This window comes from Macrobrachium nipponense, chromosome 2 (assembly GCF_015104395.2).
Source record: "Macrobrachium nipponense isolate FS-2020 chromosome 2, ASM1510439v2, whole genome shotgun sequence".
Lineage (NCBI taxonomy): Eukaryota > Metazoa > Arthropoda > Malacostraca > Decapoda > Palaemonidae > Macrobrachium > Macrobrachium nipponense.
The window spans coordinates 80,748,866-80,769,144 of NC_087201.1; the positions used below are offsets into that span (position 1 = coordinate 80,748,866).

The 20,279-nt window shown below is 36.4% G+C and overlaps 1 protein-coding gene across 9 annotated transcripts in view; it reads right to left on the bottom strand.

Moving 5' to 3' along the window:
* Positions 1–20,279, bottom strand: part of LOC135220710 (endoplasmic reticulum junction formation protein lunapark-A-like) — a 249,695-nt gene that overhangs the window by 125,836 nt on the left and 103,580 nt on the right. For 8 of the 9 annotated variants that reach the window (XR_010315766.1, XR_010315765.1, XM_064258125.1 and 5 more), the window contains exons 6-8: positions 17,028–17,097; positions 16,606–16,755; positions 5,256–5,378 (exon numbers count right to left, since the gene is read on the bottom strand). Coding sequence is in view for 7 of the 9 variants with exons in the window: in XM_064258125.1 (XP_064114195.1) it covers positions 5,256–5,378; positions 16,606–16,755; positions 17,028–17,097 (343 nt within the window). In the remaining 2 variants the exon portion in view is untranslated. The remainder of the gene's footprint in view (positions 1–5,255; positions 5,379–16,605; positions 16,756–17,027; positions 17,098–20,279) is intronic. The other variant, XM_064258123.1, reaches the window with a different exon arrangement.

The window sequence follows — 20,279 nt, forward strand, 5'->3', positions numbered from 1 at the left end:
AACACTGCACTTTTCACTATCACTCTTCTCAACAAAAGCGCGGAGCAACAAACCTAAATCCATAACGGATTTTGCCAAAATCTCAAACTTTTTGTCCATCTTGGACTCTAAAATGGCAAGGGTGTTGGGATTGGAAGCAAGAGCTACCTGGACTGGAGTCATAGGTAAAGAAGTAGGAGGGCTATCAATTGGAGAAATATTACATAAAAGCTCTAATGGCTGCTTTCCTCTTTCTATATTACTCCATTTTATCTGAGTGAGCTTTAAAAGTCTTCCACCCCTACTCATCTAAAACCTGGCATTCAGTACAAGTTAAGTCCTTACTGCAACTTTGCCCCCTACACTTAAGGGGGCCGGCCAGGTAATGCCATTTTTTAAGGACAGGACTTTGATATTCATACCACTTAATAAGATGACTTGGGACATCTCCAAACAGCATATGATTTTCGCCTCTGACCTTCGGTTTTGTGACGCCAGGGCGATTTATCCCGAAAATAACCATTTTTCAAATTATATCTCCTCCCTTGATATTTAATATTAAGACCTGGGATTACTACCATACATAGACCTGATGTAGACCTCCAATCAAATGGACAGTTTTTTTTCTAAAAGTAATTTTTTGCTAGATATGAATTTTTCAATATGGTAAAAAATAAACCCTATAAATCAGGAGAAAAAAATTTATAAAAAAAAGACGAAACAAAAATTGGAAAAAAGGGCTCTATTTGATTGTTCTATAATGTCTTTCTGAGTTATATATCAAATTCCAATGTTATAGCTTTAAAACTAAGTGAGAAGATAGATTTTGAAGGTTAATGAGTATAGTTTTGAGATACGGCCGTTCAAAGTTTTCCTTCGTATTTCTATAAAGACAATGTTAATAAATAATGATTATTATGAATGTATATTTCTTTTTTGTACATTAATAAACCAAAACTATTTTATTTATCATAATTTAATCATAAATGATGATCCCTTTGCTCATATATCGCAGCCTGGGGCACTGCTTGAGGCAAGATGGGGCACTCCTTCCTACGCAATTCTCTCTCTGCCCTTCACTAACTCGGCTTATTACAGCGAATTTTCTTCTTCTGTATGTTAGCAAGATGTTTTCCTTGTATTTTCCTCTTTGGCATGATGAAATTCTTGCCCGAAACAAAGATAAACAAACGTAAATGCAAGAGAATGTCAGAGGTGAAACTCGAAGGTGTACTCTCTTTTTACAAAGACAATTTAATAAATCATGATTATTATGAATTTCATATTCCATTTTGGGTATTAAAAAACCAAAACTTTGTTATTTATCATAAATGAAGATCTCTTTGCTCAAAGATCGTAGCCTTGGGCACAGTGTGACGTGTGCTGTCAGGCAAGACGGGGGCGTTACTAAGCAATCCTTACTACGCAACCCTCCCCTCTCTCTTCACCAACTACACGTATATTACGATATTCTGTAATAATACTTGAGCGATTTTTCTTCGTCTGTATGTTAGCGAGATGTTTTCCTTGTCTTTTCCTCATTGGCATGATGAAATTCTTGCCGAAACATACATAAACATAGGTAAAAGCAAGCGAATGTTAGAGGTGAAATCGAACGTGTAGACTACTTGATGTCTGTGATTGCACTAAATCATGACTGGACTTGGTAGCTGAGCCTGAAGTCTCCTTCTCGACTCAGGGAATGTCTACAAATGCCATTTCTCCCAATTTCTTTGACAATACGTAATCATCAAAATTTACGATAATAGAAGAAATATTGCATTTTCTTGTACGGATCAATGTTTTAGGCTTATTGAGTTACGTTAACTAATTACCCTGTAACTACGAAAGTATGAGGAATTTTGACTAAATATTTCGTATACGTATTCTCAATTGCCATATGAAGCTCCATGAATTTTTTCATGACTGCATTTTTCGCCCTATACCGCCATATATAGGGGTTCCGGCCGGCCCCCTTAACACACTTAGTGTGTGGATCATAATACAACTTAGGTAATCCTGTTTTGAACTAGAGTCCTACATAATATACTAGTTCCTAGTAGACTGAAAGCTAACCAAGCAGCTAACCAGCAAAAAACAACCAAGAATTTGTACTTCACCAAATTGAACAAAATCCAAAATGGCGATAACAGTTGACTGCAAGAAAAAACCCACAGGTGGTAGAAAACAAATTGACAGTAGTTAGCTCAGCAGTACCAGGCATTCCCGAAAGTGTGCGGGACCTGTATCACCTACTACATGAACGATATTAGAACCACCAGCACCAGGAAATTTGAATTTTTGACTTCCAAGTAAGAAAGCTTACAGCTTTGTAATTGTTTGATGAGTCACCTATGTGAAAATATAAGAGTATGAAGATTATGTATATTTCCCTCTTTCCCCCTTCCAACCTATCTATTTTCAGAAGTCTTCTAAACCTTGTTTTTAAGAACTTCTTTATTCTGTTTCCTTCTCTTTGTTCTGAAATTCTTTTTCATGAATATGACACATTTTTTAATCAATTTGTATTTTTCATAGCGAACAAACCTGAAGTCTTAACGATATGACAAATTTTCTAGCGCCAGCTGGAAACCAATTAAAAACAATCAAAGACTGTAATGCAAAGAATCTGTAGCATCTGGTAACTCAGGTGTAGACTAGGTGGAACGTGGTTATCAAATTTGCATCAACTCTGTGATACATTTAGTCTTTCTTCCAACCCAGGATTAGCAGGGGGGCGGCTACAGGTGGCCAATAAACGTTAAGACCTCAGGTTTGTTAGCTATGAAAAATACATAGATAAAAAAATTTCTTATTTGTTCATATGCAGAACAAACCTTTGGTCTTAACAATAGGATAGACACATACTTGGAAGGGGGTATGAGAACCACTGACTGGAGGTTCAGCACACCAGACCACCCTTCCCAGAAATTAAAATTCTAAAGAATGGGGTACAAACCCGTAAGAGAATAGATATATGGGTATCTAAAAACTCAGCCCATTGGGATTAAACACAATGAGACATGTCAGATTCATTGCATTCATGGAAGATAAGGTGAACTCTACCTGTTCAAGCAACAAACCATGTAGGCCACACGGGGTTAGTCTTCACTCCTCCCTCTTCTTGCTAGAGTGAGGAGTACATGCTACTGAGAAGCAAATTTGTATACAGTAATACCTCGAACTTACACGACCACCTCACACAAGGCAAATTTTTGCTTCAGCTAGCATGGTTGCTAAAAATGCTAATAAATACTTATTTCTACAGTTTAAACACTAAATATGACCCTAATCATGCTCTCTAAGTATTGAACAAACTTTTAAATGAAATTAAAGTTGCTGTAATTTCATTTAAAGTGGCTACAAGTTAAGACCTTAGGTTTGTTAGCTATGAAAAGTACAAATTGATTAAAAAAATTTTCATTTGTTCATATGCATAACAAACCTTCAGTCTTAACAATAGGATGGACTCGACTCATACTTGGAGGGAGGTATGAGAGTCCTGAACTGACTGGAGGTTCAGCACACCTGACCACCTTTCCCAGAAGTGAGAGTTCTAAAGGTGGTCGAAGCCTGTAAGAGAATTGATATACGTATGGGATCTAAAAACTCAGCCCACTGGGATTAAACACTATGAAACATATCCAGATTCATTGCATGCATGGAAGATAAGGCTAACTCCATCTGTTCAAGCAACAAACCATGTAGGCCACAAGGGGTTAGTCACCACTCCTACCTCTCCTTGCTTGAGAGAGGAGCACATGTTAATGAGAATCAAATTTGTATACAGTAATACCCCATACTTACTCGAGGTTAGGTTCCAGACCCCCACGCACAGAGTGAATTTTTGCGTAAGTCTGGCTTGGTTTCTAAAAAGGCTAATAAATGCTAACTTCTAGAGTTTGAACACTAAATATGACACTAATCATGCTTCTTAAGTATTAAGCTGACTTTTAAATGAAATTAAAGAAATAAATGGTTGGTAAAAACAGAGAAGTGTGAAGAGATTACATACTACAAAGTATTTCTCTCGTCTCCTCCCTTTCCGACCGACTGATCTACGAATAGTTTTCTCAATCACTTTTAAGAAATTCTTTATTCTGTCTCTTTCTCTCTGTTCTGAAATTACTTTTCATGAACAAGCAGTGCTTTTTATATGGACTAGGTAATAAAACTCTTAGGTATGTGTCTATGTTTTAGATCAGGAAAATTACAGTTGTAAATGGTAAAAGTAAAAATAGATCAATTAAAAATGATATACCACTAACTACAAAAGAGAGAGAGAGAGAGAGAGAGAGAGAGAGAGAGAGAGAGAGAGAGAGAGAGAGAGAGAGAGAGAGAGAGAGAGAGAGAATCTTTATGGAAGTATTAAGCTAATTTTTAAATAAATTAAAGATGCTGTAATTCCATTTAAAAGTTAGCTTAATACATTACCTTTAAAAAAGAAATAAATGATTGGTAAAAATATAGGTGTGTTAAGATAACATACAGATACAGAGAGAGAGAGAGAGAGAGAGAGAGAGAGAGAGAGAGAGGACGAGAGAGAGAAGAGGGAAGAGAGAGAGAGAGAGAGAGAGAGAGAGAGAGAGAAATAATGTAAAAATCATTGACTGGACTATGGTAACACTCCCCTTACTGTCACATTACTTGACATATTTGACAGTTCTGGAATTCAAGCTTCTGATGGAGTTAAAAAGAAAGACAAGGGAAAGGATTTTTATATGCATCATTTTGTATATATATTTACTATATTATTATTATTATTTTAAAATATCATCAATAAACATACATGTACCATGACAATTCTCTCATCTCAGTAAGAGAGTTGTTCTTACTTAAAAGTGAAATGGAGAGGTAATGTTTTTAAAACACTATCGCAAAGAAATTTTGTACTAATTACAGTTAGTATAGGGCCACTGTACCAGAACTAACCCAAGTAACAACGCAAGATGAAGTTCACCTGGTCAAGTCCTGCCCATCTGGTTCTTCTTTAATGCAGGAAAATTTCCATGCTTTCAAATGTGAATAAACCAATACCAGTCACAACCACAACACAGAACAGCCTGTCTTCTAGCAGAGATTTCATTGAGGACAGGCAAGACAGCCAGAGCTGGTCAGCATCTAGGCCTACACGTTGTAATTAAAACCCCATTTAAAAACAATATTATATTCTTCATCCCAAGACAAAATATTCCTTCATAATTCGCCTTTACAATTTATTGCTTCTTCCTTAAAATTCTTTAAGCATTTAAGTGCTTTCATTATTAAGTACATACCAGGACGAGATAATGTGGGATGATGAGGTTGTGCTGGTGTTGCGCTAAACTTTGGGGTAACTCCAGGTGGAACATTAACTGGTCCTGTTGAAGTAGATCTCAAGGAGCTCATCCCAGTTACAGCTACAATGCACAAGAGAAAAAACACACAAAAAGAGTTAGGATAAGTATGAAATCACACACCATAACGCCATCATTCTGGTTACTGCATTAATCACACACACCATAACACATCATTCTGGTTACTGCATTAATCAAACTTGAAAACACACACAATGGTAAGTTACAATAATTTAGTTTACTAGAATCATTAGTCAAGAAGTTCACGTAATACACAAACCCTACAGGGGATAAAAAAACTAAGCTAATCCAATATTATATGAAAACCATTATTTTGAATTGAACTATTTAATTATCCAGCTCATTAATTTTAATACAGTAGTTGCCCTTAAATTGAAAAACATTTTTTTATAATCATCCCACACCTAGCATTCAATAATATCTGGTAATTCTTATAAAGGGCAGAACTTAAGGAAAGTCTATCATGACACATTTCTTTTTTATAGAAGTAAGCTACACAGACTGAAAATGCCAAACACTACTCCAGTCAAATTCTTTTCACCATATGCTGTATCACAGAGGCTACTGCATGGAAACTTTTAATTCAGGTGATACACTGCATTTAGTTGATATATACAAGGACTGTAACTAACTATCTGTTCCTTTCTCTTCCATAATCATAAGCAAACCATTCAGGCACTCAAATTCTTTTGAAGTGCATTTGCAGTGTTTTTTTCCATAGTTACCATAATTATTACTATTATTAGCATTTCACAGCTCATGATCACCTAGTTGTTTCCAAAAACTAGATATTTGCTGTTGGCTAAAGCTTGGACATTTACATAAAATGTGTTTGACTTTGTGTTGACCTGTATTATCTGATGTAATAGACTTCAAAATGGCATTATTATTATTATTCTGAAGAATGCAATCATTCAAAGTATGGTTTGATATATTTTATTACATCAAATTCATTTACATAAAATTTACCACCCACTAAAGATGTTTGTTTCTCTTACAATTAAAATCATATTTTCATAATAAAATGATGTTTTAATATATATTTTATATATATTAAAATGATATTTTTATAATAAAAAGAAGTTTTATATATATTTACAAAGTAATTACATAGCTAACAATTTCTTAGTACCAGCAGCAATTTTTTTGGGGTGTAAATAACTAGCCCCACTCACTTTCAGGGAAGAAAGGAAACAAACTAGCAGAGAGCTCAATTTATTTATGCTCTAGATTCCATGAGAGGGGGAGGATGATGGGCTCCCATTCTGTAATTACTTGGCAAGTACAGTATATATAGAAAATATTTTTATTATAAAAATATCAATTTTATATAAATAACTTACCAAATAATTGCATAGCTGATTCCCACATTGATAGGAGGCAGGATTCATGGATCTACTCTACCCCAAAAGCATTAACAGCAATGAAATGAGAGTAGAGACAGTTGCTAGCATTGAAACAATGCTTTTGCAAACTTACCTGTTGAGAGAGCAGCTGCAGGATGATACTGCTTCTGGTGACACTCTAACTTAACTCATAGAGGTGTAGCCATATAGCCAAGAGTTACCTGCTACATAAGTGGGAACCTCACAGCAGAGGACCTTTTTCCAGCACTATCAAGGCAAAGAGATTGCTCCTGCACAAGGTGCAGTACCACTACAAAATCACCAGAAAACCATGATGTTACACCACAAGAACATACAATAAAAAATTTTATAATAAAATGAGAATTTAAATATATGTTTACTAATTAATCACTTAGCTTAAGATTATACTTAAATGCCATCCTAAATTCAAAAATATGCGAACAAGTGACTGTTGCAAAGTGGGGGTGACAGGCTCTGCCACTGCAATGGGAGCAGGAGCTAGCAAGAGACAGAAGCAAATTTGCATCATTCTAATTTTATTGCCACAAATTCCTTGAAAATCAGAGGGGAGGAGGGCGGGCTCCGATTTAGTAATTATTTAAGTAAATATATAAAACCTCATTTTATTATAAAAATGATCAATTTTACTATAAAAATATAATTTTTATACAAGTAACTTACAAAGTAATTAGTTTGCTGTATTCCAAATTGCAAAGGGGCGGGATGAATGAACTAATCTAATTCAATACATTAAAGAAATTACTGAACTAGAGGAGTGGCTAACACTGACTCAGTACTATTTGTTGCTTTCTTCCCTGGTAAGGGAGGTACAGCAGATGCTGCCTCTGGTGGTGCTCATCTTAGCCTGTAGAGTTTCCTTTACATCAATGGGAGTCTTGCAACAGGGGATCAGCCTGATCTCTGTAAAGAACTAATACAGAAAATTCATGCCCTTGCCAGAGCAGAGAACAAACCTTTCACCATTCAACATTTCAATATTAAAAACCACTAACCAACCAATGAACTGGTGGGTCCTCCAGGTACCAGATACCCCCCAGGCTCACATAAAACTCAACATTCTTACCACAAGGAGAAGAGATAGAAGAGAGATCATGTTTCTCCTATGCTTCCTTACCCAGTACCATGCCAGCCATCGCTAACAAACCGAGGGTACTGCAGTTTTTGAATACTGTCTCTATTACTTTTAAATAGTGCAACGTGAAGACAGACTTGCCCATACGATAAGTCGACTGAAGGATAGATGAAAGCGACAAGTTATGCTTGATGGAGAGAGAGGTGGCTATAGCCCTGACCTAATGAGCTCTAACTTTAACCCAATACAGGCGGCCCTCGGTTAGCGGCAGGGGTTCCGTTCCTGGCCACCGACGCCAAGTGATTTTCGACGCTGAGCGATTTTAAAGCCTACGGCCACCGCACACCTTCTTTCGAAACTCTAGACCAGTCAAAGGCGCCGTAATCCCACAACGGCGCAATAAGTAAAATTATATTTATGCAGTATAGTACTATAGAATTTACTGTACAGTACATGTGGGTGTCTAGAGTATGTAAAGATATAATAAAGTTTATACAGTGTACAGGTAGCTGTAGTGTTCAGGTTACGATCATTAGTCTTACGATAGTCCGATTTTATGAGAGATCAAATTACAATGGCCTAACTTTATCCATCTTCTAGTTACATAAGTTCAATAACAGCAAAATAGAATGATGAAAGTATGGTTTTAACGTTATACTCGTTGCATGAACGTGTACAGCCATGAGCAACCGAACGAGAAAAGACTTTTTTTTTTTTTTTCTAAGTACAACCGAACTGGATAACATCTGTTTGGCTTGTATTTCAATCATCGTACTACAGTACAACATTACCGTATTTGTTATAAATGGCGTTATGTATAGAATAGAACTGGGATATCTTAATGTAATAAATTTATTCGCTATAGATCAGAGATCAATATAGATTAAAGATCAATTGGGAAATATACTGTTAAATTTAAACCTAGTTATAACTAAAGCTGAGAAAACTGTTCAAGCTGCTAATGACTATTATCGTACATCGGCAACAAGGATAAAACTGCAGTAAACGTCTGCCATCAAACACAACTGTAGATAAAATTGGGATAAAATCATTTTAATCAAAACTACTGTGCTTGAAAGAACACATTTTGCTGTTGGTTTCACACCGATATAAGATAAATAACGTAAAGTTTGTATTACGATGATATAAAGGATTATTGCGAACGGAATCACATAATTTTTTACGCAATAACCATGCCACCAACGTAATCTGTTAACGAAAGAAAAAGTAGTTCACATTCACAACGAGACATATTCAAAAAATATTTCCACCTAAAAACACGCTGTATAAGGAAAAATAACTTTGTCTCATATAAGTCAAGTATATAGATATTCGTTTATGCTAACTAGAAGCAAGAGCATTCGCTCAGAATTGCGTTATGGTGAAACAAACTCGTATTCATCAGCTGATTTCAAACCACAACATTGGCCGCTCCGCGGAATACTGGTTTAAATTTGCCGTAGTATTTTAAAATACAATAATATGAGAATACATACAATATTCTTGAATACAGTGAAATAATATATAAGTTTTTAAAGGATTTATGGAAAAGATGCATAATTAATAAAATAACACAATGCATTTTTCGGAACTGGCGGACAAGAACGAACATGAAAAAACATCCCTTGACAACGTGGAGCGTATTTACAAAGGCTGCCTTAATTTGTATCTTATTTCTGTACAAAAATGAAAATACCTTTACGTAATATATTTTCTTACACATTTTAAACATAAAAGCATAAACATTTAAAAAATCAACACATTGATTGCTAAATTTGGACTTTTTTTTACTCGATATTTTCGGAAGAGCGGCAGACGGCGGCATACAAGAACGAACTTGAAAAAACATCGCAGTCGATAACTTGAAGGGGAGTTTCAAAAGCTGCCTTTTTATCATATTTCTGAACAGAAATAAAAATACCCTATTCGTAATACATTTTCTTACACATTTAAACATAAAAGCATAAACATTTATAAAATCGACACATCGATCGCTAATTTGCACTTTTGTTTATATCGATATTTTCGGAAGAGCGGCAGGCGGCGGCTCACAAGAAAGAACATGAAAAAACATCGTATTTGATAACGTGAAGGGCAGTTTCAAAAGCTGCCTTTGTATCATATTTCTGTACAGAAATAAAAATGCCTTTCACGTAATACATTTTCATAAACATTTTAAACAAAAGCATGAACATTTATAAATCGACACATCCATAGCTAAATTTGCACTTATGTAACTCAATATTTTCGGCATAGAACAGCGTCAGAGGCATATATTTTACCCTAATACCTACGTAATAACTCTCCATAAAATTTGTTAATATAATTTGCATAACCTTTATGGTCTGAACGGCATTCTACAAATGTATGAACTCGTTAGACAATGGCGCTAGCGGCGCTGTTAACTGAAAATGGTGTCGTAAAGATACCTTTAAAATGCCTTATTTTTTTAATGAATATTTTTGACGACCGCCGTAAAACCGATTCGCCGTTGAGTGATTGCGCCGTTAACCGCGGGCCGCCTGTAACTGTTTTCTATGTGAACAGATGCCCCAGCTGTCAGCTAAACGCGCAGTCCTCAAACATTTACTTTACCAAGACTTGGCAAAAAGTAAAAAACACAACATGGAAACTACTCTCCCAGATACTGCAGACAGGGCGGCGCTCTCTCTCTCTCTCTCTCTCTCAGCAAAAGAATTGATAGACAGACAAACATAATTGTTCAGTCCTCTCTTTCTTCTCTGGAAAAGATATATGTATTTATGGGAGGGGAAATAAGTGTTGCCTATAGAAGCTCATTTCAATCTACTGATGTCATAAGGAGTTATTCTCTCTCTCTCTCTCTCTCTCTCTCTCTCTCTCTCTCTCTCTCATCTCTCTCTTCTCTCTCTCTCTCTCTCTCTCTCTCTCTCTGTTATTGGTTGTTTATATATTTCTGATGGTAAAATGTTTAAGATGACTTTGAAATTATATAAATAATATCAATTAAATGATATATTTGATGTTGGATGATACTTCAAGAATACATTTGATATTTGAACTTTCAAGATAGGCAGATACAGGTGGCCCGCGGTCAACAAAGCAATCACTCAACGGTGAATCAGTTTTACGGCTGTCGTCAAAAATATTCATTAAAAAAATAAGGCATTTTGAGGTATTTTTACGGCACAATTTTCAGTCAACAACGCTGCTAGCGCCATTACGAGTACATACATTTGTAGAAATACCGTTCAGCCCATAAAGGTTATGCAAATGTTATTAAAAAATTGTATTGAGAGTTATTACATAGGTATTAGGGTAAAATATATGCCTCTGACGCTGTTCTATGCCAAAAATATAGAGTTAAATGAGTGCAAATTTAGCTATGGATGTGTCGATTTATAAATGTTCATGCTTTTATGTTTAAAATGCGTATGAAAATGTATTACGTACAGGTATTTTTATTTCTGCACATAAATATGATACAAAGGCAGCTTTTGAAACCGCCCTTCACATTATCAAATATGATGTTTTATCATGTTCATTCTTGTAAGCCACCGCCTGCCACTCTTCCGAAAATATTGAGCTAAAAAAAGTGGAAATTTAGTGATCGATGTGTTAATTTTATAAATGTTCATACTTTAATGTTTAAAATGTGTATGCAAATGTATTATGTATAGGGTATTTTTAATTCTGCGTAGAAATATGATACTAAGGCAGCTTTTGAAACTACCCTTCAGGTTATCAAATACAATGTTTTTTCATTCATGTTAGTTCTTGTAAGCAGCTACCTGCCGCTCTTCAAAAAAAAAAAAAAAAAAAAAAAAAAAAAAAAAAAAAAAAGTGCAAATTTAGAGATCGATGTGTCAATTTTATAAATGTTTAAAATGTGTATGAAAATATATTATGATATTACGTATAGGGTATTTTTATTTTTGTACATAAATATGTTAAAAATTAAGGTAGCTTTTGTAACTATCCTCCACGTTATCAAGAGGATGTTTTTTCATGTTTGTTCTTGTCCGCCACTGTTCCGAAAAATGCATGGTGTTATTTTATTATGCATCTTTTCCATAAATCCTTTAAAAAGTTATACATTACTTCACTGTATCCAACAATATTGTATGTATTCTCATATTATTGTATTATAAAATACTACAGCAAATCTAAGCTAGTATTCCGCGGAGCGGCCAATGTTTTGGTTTCAAATCAGTTGATGGTGAACATGAGTTTGTTTCGCTATATTTAAAGCAATTCTGTGCAAATTTTCTTGCTTCTAGTTGGCATAAACGAATATCTAGATACTTGACTTATATGAGACAAGGTTATTTTTCCTTATACGACGTGTTTTTAGGTGGAAATATGAACTGAATGTGTCTCATTGTGATTGTGTTTCATTAACAGATTACGTTGGCGGCATGTTTATTGCGTAAAAAAATTACATGATTCTGTTCGCAAATTTCCTTTATATCATCATAATACGAACTTTACATTATTTATCTTATATCGACGTGAAACCAACAGTAAAATGTGGTCTTTCAAACCCAGTAGTTTTGATTAAAATTATTTTATCTCAATTTTATCTATGGTTGTGTTTGATGGCATACGTTTACTGCAGTTTTATCCTTATTGCCGATGCACGATAATAGTCATTAGAAGCTTGAACAGTTTTCTCAGCTTCATTTATAACTAGGTTTAAATTTAAAATGATATTGTTATGATACAATAAAGTTTTATACATACTTACCTGGCAGATATATACATAGCTGACGACGAGTGATAGCTATGTATATATCTGACGGGTAAGTTGAATGTATAAAAAGTATATTTCCCTATTGATCTTTGAATCTATATTGATCTTTGATCTACAGCGAATAAAGTTATAAGATATTTCAGTTCTATTCTACATAACGTCATTTATAACAACTACGGTAATAGTGTACCATAGTACAATGATTGAAATACAAGCCAAACGGATGTTATCGAATTCAGTTGTACTAAAAAAAAAAAAAAAATAGTAGTTTCATGTTCGGTTGTTCATGGCTGTACACGTTTATGCAACAAGTATAATGTTAAAACCATACTTTCTTCATTCTCTTTTGCTGTTTTTGAACTTATGTAACTAGAAGATGGGATAAAGTTAGGCTATTGTAATTTGGTCTCTCATAAAATCGGATTATCGTACGACGGATTATCGTAACTTGAACACTACAGCTACCTGTACACTGTATAACACCTTATTATATCTTTACATACTCTAGACACCCAAAGGATTAAAGCTAGACTTTTTTCACTTTACAGTATTTATAATACTATAATGTACTGTACAGTAAATTCTATAGATATATACTGCATAAATATAATTTTACTTATTGCACCATCGCGGGATTAAGGCGCTGTTTGACTGGTCTAGAATTTCAAAAGGTGTGCGGCCGCTGTAGGCTTTAAAATCGCTTGGCGTCGAAAATCACTTCGCGTCGGCGGCCAGGAACCGAACCCCTGCCACTAACCGAGGGCCACCTGTATAGGCATTTTTAGAAGGGAGTTCTAACTATTTGAGGGTCTGAGCTATTTGTGGGGGAGTCTGGTACGCATCCCCCCCGAATACAGGGGGAACATTGTGTGTGTGAATCATATGCAGATGGGGACAAACTTCATCCGAATCTTGATCCTCCTCTTCTGCTGACGATACAGGTGATAAAGTAGCCTCTACAGTGCTAGGAACATGTGGCTTAAGAAATCACAAATTATTACCCAACTGCTGTTGGATGGGTGCCAGAACCGGGTCCACTACAGTTGGCATAATAGTTGAAGATATTGAAGCATTGTGAGAAACAGCTGTAGGAAGCCCTGGCACCTGGGGCGCTGGGCACTCGGAAGAGGCTGGACAGTCATGAATCACTGGGCACTCGTGAATCGCTGAGTGCTCGGGAGCAGAGACGTGCTCTAGCGCCAATGGGCACTCAGGTAGCAAAGAATGTTCCTGAAATCCAGTACGTCCATGCGCCATTGGGCGCTCAAGCCCAGCAGAATGTTCTGGAGAGCATAAAACTACTACTGAAAAGCACTCCAACACTATTGGCACTCTGAAGGAGAATATGGAACTATAGCCAATGGGTGCTCAGACTCAAGGTGCTTCTGCTTGGGGACAGCCTGTGGACATTTGCTCACTTGAATTTTCACTGGAGAACTTTCTGGCAATAAGCCCTCCTCACTGTCCCAAAATCTAAAAATAGATCTTAACTCCTTGGCCTCCTTGTGAGGCACCTGAGGGGTGCTAAACACATCCTCTGCTGACCTTTTCAGTGGTCGGGGTTTATCTCTGAAGCGCCAGTGGTGGAGCTCTGTTCAGGGCTCGAAGCCTCAGAACTGGAGGAAAGACAATTACTGGATAAGGCACCTTTCCAACGGCTGCCTGTCGCCACAGGGATTTGATAACAGGTGCGACTGAGGGGCCACCTGCCCATGGGCAGACTGCACCAACCTCACTTGAATCAGCTGGAAGACAGTAGTTCCTCCACTAACACTTCCCTATGAACACTTCTCATGATCGAGAAGTACACGCACTTAATCACATAACTGAGCATTAGAGTTCACTAAAAGCTCAAACTTACAGTTAAACTTAGCTTCCAGACTGGCGATGGGGCTGGAAGTAGGGGAGCTGGGAACAGGATTAGGTGGTATAGCTGAAGAACCAGGGTTTGGGGACATGACAGAAATAATGGGTACATTAGAGGAAGAGCTCAAAGATTCCTGACTAGATCAGACTTACTGGCGCATAACGAAGGCTTACCTTTTCCTATCTTTTTCCAAATGAGAAGTCAAAGTCTTCCACTGTTTAGAATCCCAATCACCACAGTCCGAACAATTTGGATCCACCCAATACACTTGACCTCTGCAACCCGTACAAACTGTATGGAGGTCATACTTTTGCAGAAGTTAATCTCATCTTGCATCCTCTGCTGCACTAACAAGTACTAGATACACTTACGTCAGATACTGTCAGAAATACGTTAGCTAATCAGTCTCAAGATCAATCAAAAACAGAGAAAAGTTTTAAAATAACTGCCTGACTAAATTATTGCCAAAAGGCTACCAATAGAATAAAAAATTACTTCACTAAAGTTCTTGAAAAAAACGATAAAGCCTATGAAATTCAAAATATTGCTACATCTCATAACCTTCATCATAAGCCAGCAGAAATAAATTGAGCTCTGCTAGTCTGTTTCCCTTCTTCCCTGAAAGTGGGCGGAGCCAGTTATTTACACCAAAACAAAATAATTTTAAATTTTAGCTGCCAGTATAAGCAGTCCCCAGTTATCTGCAGGGATTCTGTTCCGACGACTTGATAAGCGAAAACTGCCAACAACCGAAAATCAGCAATTACGGGGCTTATGACGCTAATAACCAGATTTTGGTCCCGATAACCAGTAATGGAGTCTCTGTTAGATATGTATTGGTGCCATGACTCTATTATCAGCGCTGATATACGGAAAACAGCGCATTATGGCTCCAAAAATCACCAATTGTCGGCACCAGACAAGCCCCATACAATCGGATCACTGATAAATGAGTCCGTCAATAACCAGGGACTGCCTGTATTTAGAAATTATTAGCTATGTACGTACTTGGTAAGTTACTTGAATAAAACTTAAAGTTTTGCTGCTCCTAGAGTTATACCAAAAAAGGAAGTTTTTGGAAATCAGAAAAAAATTTTCAGTTTCTATAGAGATTGCAAATTAGTATATATTTATATCTGAATCTAATGAAAACATGCTGCAGTACTTCAGTTTCATGGGGAAATATACAAAGATTCTATGGCATTCTTGAGAAAAGAGAGGGAGGGGCCCTTTTCTGCAACTTTCAAAATTATGGCATACGCTTTCCTGAAATCGCACAAAATCTTACAATATGGTAACTAGAGAAACCATTAAAGGACATAAAATTTTCCCAAGAAAATCTTAATGCACCCAAGTTGCCACAAAAAAATTGTGGGGGCTTCAACTTACATAATGTAAACACTAAACACCACTAAACTGGGTATATACACCAAAATATGCCATGCCATGATTTCAAAGCATAATACACATATCTCCCTTCTACAGCAATTTGCATTGGGCATATTAAATCAGATTAATAATCATCACAGCCAACCAACTTTATCAATATCAAAACTGCATTATCATACTTCCATGGAAACCTTGAACCTTCTGTTTATCCTTTACCATGCTACAACATTTCTTGCTCCCTCATCCTATCAAAACTATTTTTATAGTTTTTCATAAAAATACATTATGTAATTGTGCGAGCCTTATTTCAGTTTGTGAGGTCCCAGCTTCAGCAGTCTCTTGTCTATCAGACAGCTGTAGTCTATTATATTAAGCTCATTGTGGATCCTCAGATGATAATTCAACCAACTCAGCAATAAGAAAAGCAACTTTTGAAAGTGGTATCAGGCCTCAAGACCAGCTAACTGTATATGGGAGCAATTTGCTGAAGTGATCACACTTGGGAAAAAACTGTGCAGTAGTACAGAACAGAGATCTTCAACAATAACAATTTTAATCTCATGTTTTGAACACATTAGTTTAGTAGGCTACAGGCTTAGATAAAATCCGGATTATTTCTGTATTTGAATAAATACTTGCAAAAGTACACATAAAACTGTCCAAAAGGTATACAACCAGTCTTACATGGCCTATCAACAACAGTAAATTTTTTGGATATTACTCAACCTAACTTTATTCAAAAGCTCAACACAGTCCTTATGGGAGAGATAAAGGCTGCAAATTACAATCCACACATAACATACAAATGATGGTATACATACCAGGTCTGGGAGGTGCTGACTGAGAATTGATTGAAGGTCTCACAGGGAACACAGGAGTCTGATGAGGTAAATTCTGTGGCCCCAAAGGACGAGGAGGTTGTGCCATGTTTTGAGGGGTTGATATAGGAGGCACTATACGTCTCCTTACATCTATTTCCAATGAATAAATGTTGCAGAAATTTGTTAAACACTGACAGAAAACATTAGGTATCTAAGATTTTACAAAATCCAATACATATGTATAACTATTATTACCATACAGTTAAGTCACACCTGTGAGGCCAAATACCTATACTACTACATTTAAGGGTAAATCAGTTCTTATTTCATTCGAATGTACTATACAGTAGAAGTGGCAAAATGTGTAAAAATCAAAATATCTTTAGTAACATGTATAGAATCCACCTTGTCACCATATCTACCTGGATGTGTATTCGATGGTGAAGGAAGGCGCTGTGGTGCAGGGGATATAACTGCTGGAGTTTTGTGCATCTAAAAATTGTAGAACAAAAATATGATTAAGGTATGCGCCGACGAAAGCAAATAATGTACCAACAAATAATTTCATACATATCACCTAACCACAAATGAAATCCATACATTTTTCTTAGTATTTATATTGTCTATACCAATATCCATATTGCACTCCAAATCTAAATTTGATCAAAATCATTCATAAATGTGAAAAGAACTACCTAAAAATTAATTACTGTAATGGGCACACCAGTTCCAAAAGAGTAAATATGGAAATAAAAACTTCAAATGCTAGAGCATTTATAAGATAATGCTAATACCATACCATGGCAAAATGAAATACAAAATTAATATTCACTATTTATACCTAGAAAACTAAACCATACTAAAAAACCAATTTCTCAGCTCTCATAAAGCTGGGCAGGGTTTGTCTCTAGATGCAAGATACCATGGATGTATTCAATAAAATTACAGCTTAAAAATCTAGATCTCAATTAACTGAAAATACCAAGATCCTAATACCAGCTTGTCATGGTATTTGCAGCCTAGATTTGCTGTACACTTATGGTTGACAGTATTACCTCATAAATTCTACTTCCCCGTTAAACTTCACATCACTTTCTTCCTTATCCATTGCTGATGGTATCCGAAAAGGAATATCTTTTATTGGGCTCCCCGAAGCAAGGCACTTCCGGGCGCTCTCATGAGTAGCGAAAAATTGGTGCTAATGGACACTCAGGTATTTCAAGGGGTGAAGGTGCTCATGGGGGCTCTCGAGAGTGGTGGAAAACAAGGGCAATGGGCGCTTCAGGGAGCCTCGAAGGCATGACTTCTGTCGTTTGGGAGCTAAAAATTGACAATCCTGGGCTTCTTAATATGAAAATAGTCTCTCAGGACTGTCCCAAACACTGCAGGAAGGCTGAGGGTCCCTCTCAGGTTCCTTATGCCTTTATAAGGAAGAAGAGAGTGCTCCACCAAAGAGGGGTGTCTCTTCAATAGGCATGACTCCTTCGAATAACGCCAGTAGTACCCAAATCTGGGCTGGGCATTCCTGGGCTTGATGAGAGACAGTGAACATTTGAGATGTCTCTCAAAGCCTTTGTCGCAACCTGGGAATACAAAGGTTCGACTGAGGGGGCAACTACCTGTGGGCAGACCCCACCAACCTCCCTTGGGCTTCCAGTATACCTCCTCCCTGATTTAAGGGAGTCTGGCAGTAACCTTTGGCTAGAAGCGTCAGCAGACCAAGCAGCCACCTCCTCCACAGTCACCACTTTCACATTTGTTCACTTATCCATTAAGAATTTCACTGATTCACCCAACTGGGCCACAGTACTTGCAATCAACCTGAATTTTTTATCAATCCTATCATTAAGGCTGGCAAAGCGGTCGGACTACGACAATTGTCATTCAGGTGAAGGAGAAGCAGGACTCGTGATACATGAAATATCCGAAGTTGGAGAGGTAACAACAGACACTTATGTACTTATCTCCTTAGATCTCCTCTACAAGAAGCACAAATAATAAGCTAATCACAAAAAGCTTTGGTTAATCTAATATTGCAGCCTTTGCTGCAATACCTAAAACTAATTAAGCTCGAATCCAACAAAATAATGAGTTAAATAAATAGGTAATTTTTAAAGCTAAGCAAAGCAAAACAAAAGCCATTGAGCCGATTACGGAGCTGTCGAACTAACTACTGATTGGCAATTCTCGATTAGCGAAAATCTGGCCAAAACACTAATTATCTAAGAATTAGACAATTAATCAAAAGTTTAATCAAACCATGATAAATTCAACCTAAAATAATGAAAAAGCAGCTACAAGACCAAGTACTTCACCGCACAGAAGTATCAAGATCCAATCCTATGGAAAAACAACATGCTCTCCTACGTGTTAATTCTAGGACAGCAGAAACAAAATTGATGCATTTTCATGTAGTTGTTCCTCTTTCCCCAAGTGAGTTGGGGGAATCTATTCATCTACCAGACACTGGAGGAAGTTTTAAGGAAATTCAAGCTGCTGTCAAAGTAGAAACTACAGCTATATAATTACTTGGTAAGTTACACTAATAAAATCAATTGTTAGGAAAGGGAGAGCAGCAAGATGGAAGAAAGAGAATATGAACAGAGGTACAGTAAAAGGAATGAAAGCAGTCACAGCTATGGGCCAAAGGGAAACTGCAGAGAACCTTAAGTAATGCCTACATAACACCACATGAGATGCACTGACAGCACTACCCTCCTACAGGGTATTGTGTGCTACCAAAACATTTAGGAAATAATGAAGTTTAGACAGCTGTTAAGTAATTTACTAGCTGCTATAAAGACACTCAATCAAGAGATTGAGAAATTGCATCATTATTATTATTTAAAGTATTATTATTCCTGCAATTCTTTTTTTTTATACATGCCAAAATAAAAAGTAAGAAAACTAAGCCCTAAGTACTACTGTTAAATGAACAGCAAAGAATACTAAACTGCGGTCACAAGGCTAAAACTTACCTACTGATAAATTAGAAAAAAAAAAACATTAAATTTACAAGTGCAATGCTATTAGGGCAAAAAGAATTTTTCCCATAAGTGTTCCATTTTTAAGGTGTAATTTCAGAGCTGTGCACATCATGTAAATCAGCCTTCTACAGGAATACGGGTACTCCTCGATTAACGAAGGGGTTCCGTTCCAGCAACGTCGTTAAGGGGGCCGGCCAGCTAATGCCATTCTTTAAGGACAGGACTTTGATATTCATACCACTTAACCCTTAAACGCCTAAGGGGTATAATAAAAATCATCTCCTGTATGCTGGGGGGGTCTCGGAGTGAGCGCCGAAGCTGGAAAAAATATTTTTTTCCAAAAATCACAGCGCACTTAGTTTTCAAGATTAAGAGTTCATTTTTGGCTCCTTTTTTGTCATTGCCTGAAGTTTAGTATACAACCATTAGAAATGAAAAAAATATCATTATCATATATAAATAATTCTATATATGATAGCGCGAAAACAAAATTTCATATATAATTGTATTCAAATCGTGCTGTGAGCAAAACGGTTAAAAGCTAACGAGTTAATTTTTTCTCGTTGTATTGTACACTAAATTGCGATCATTTTGGTATATAACACATTGTAAAATGATCAAAGCAACACAGAGAAAATATTATCACAAAATAATGCATGAATTCGTAACGCACGGACATAAAAAAAT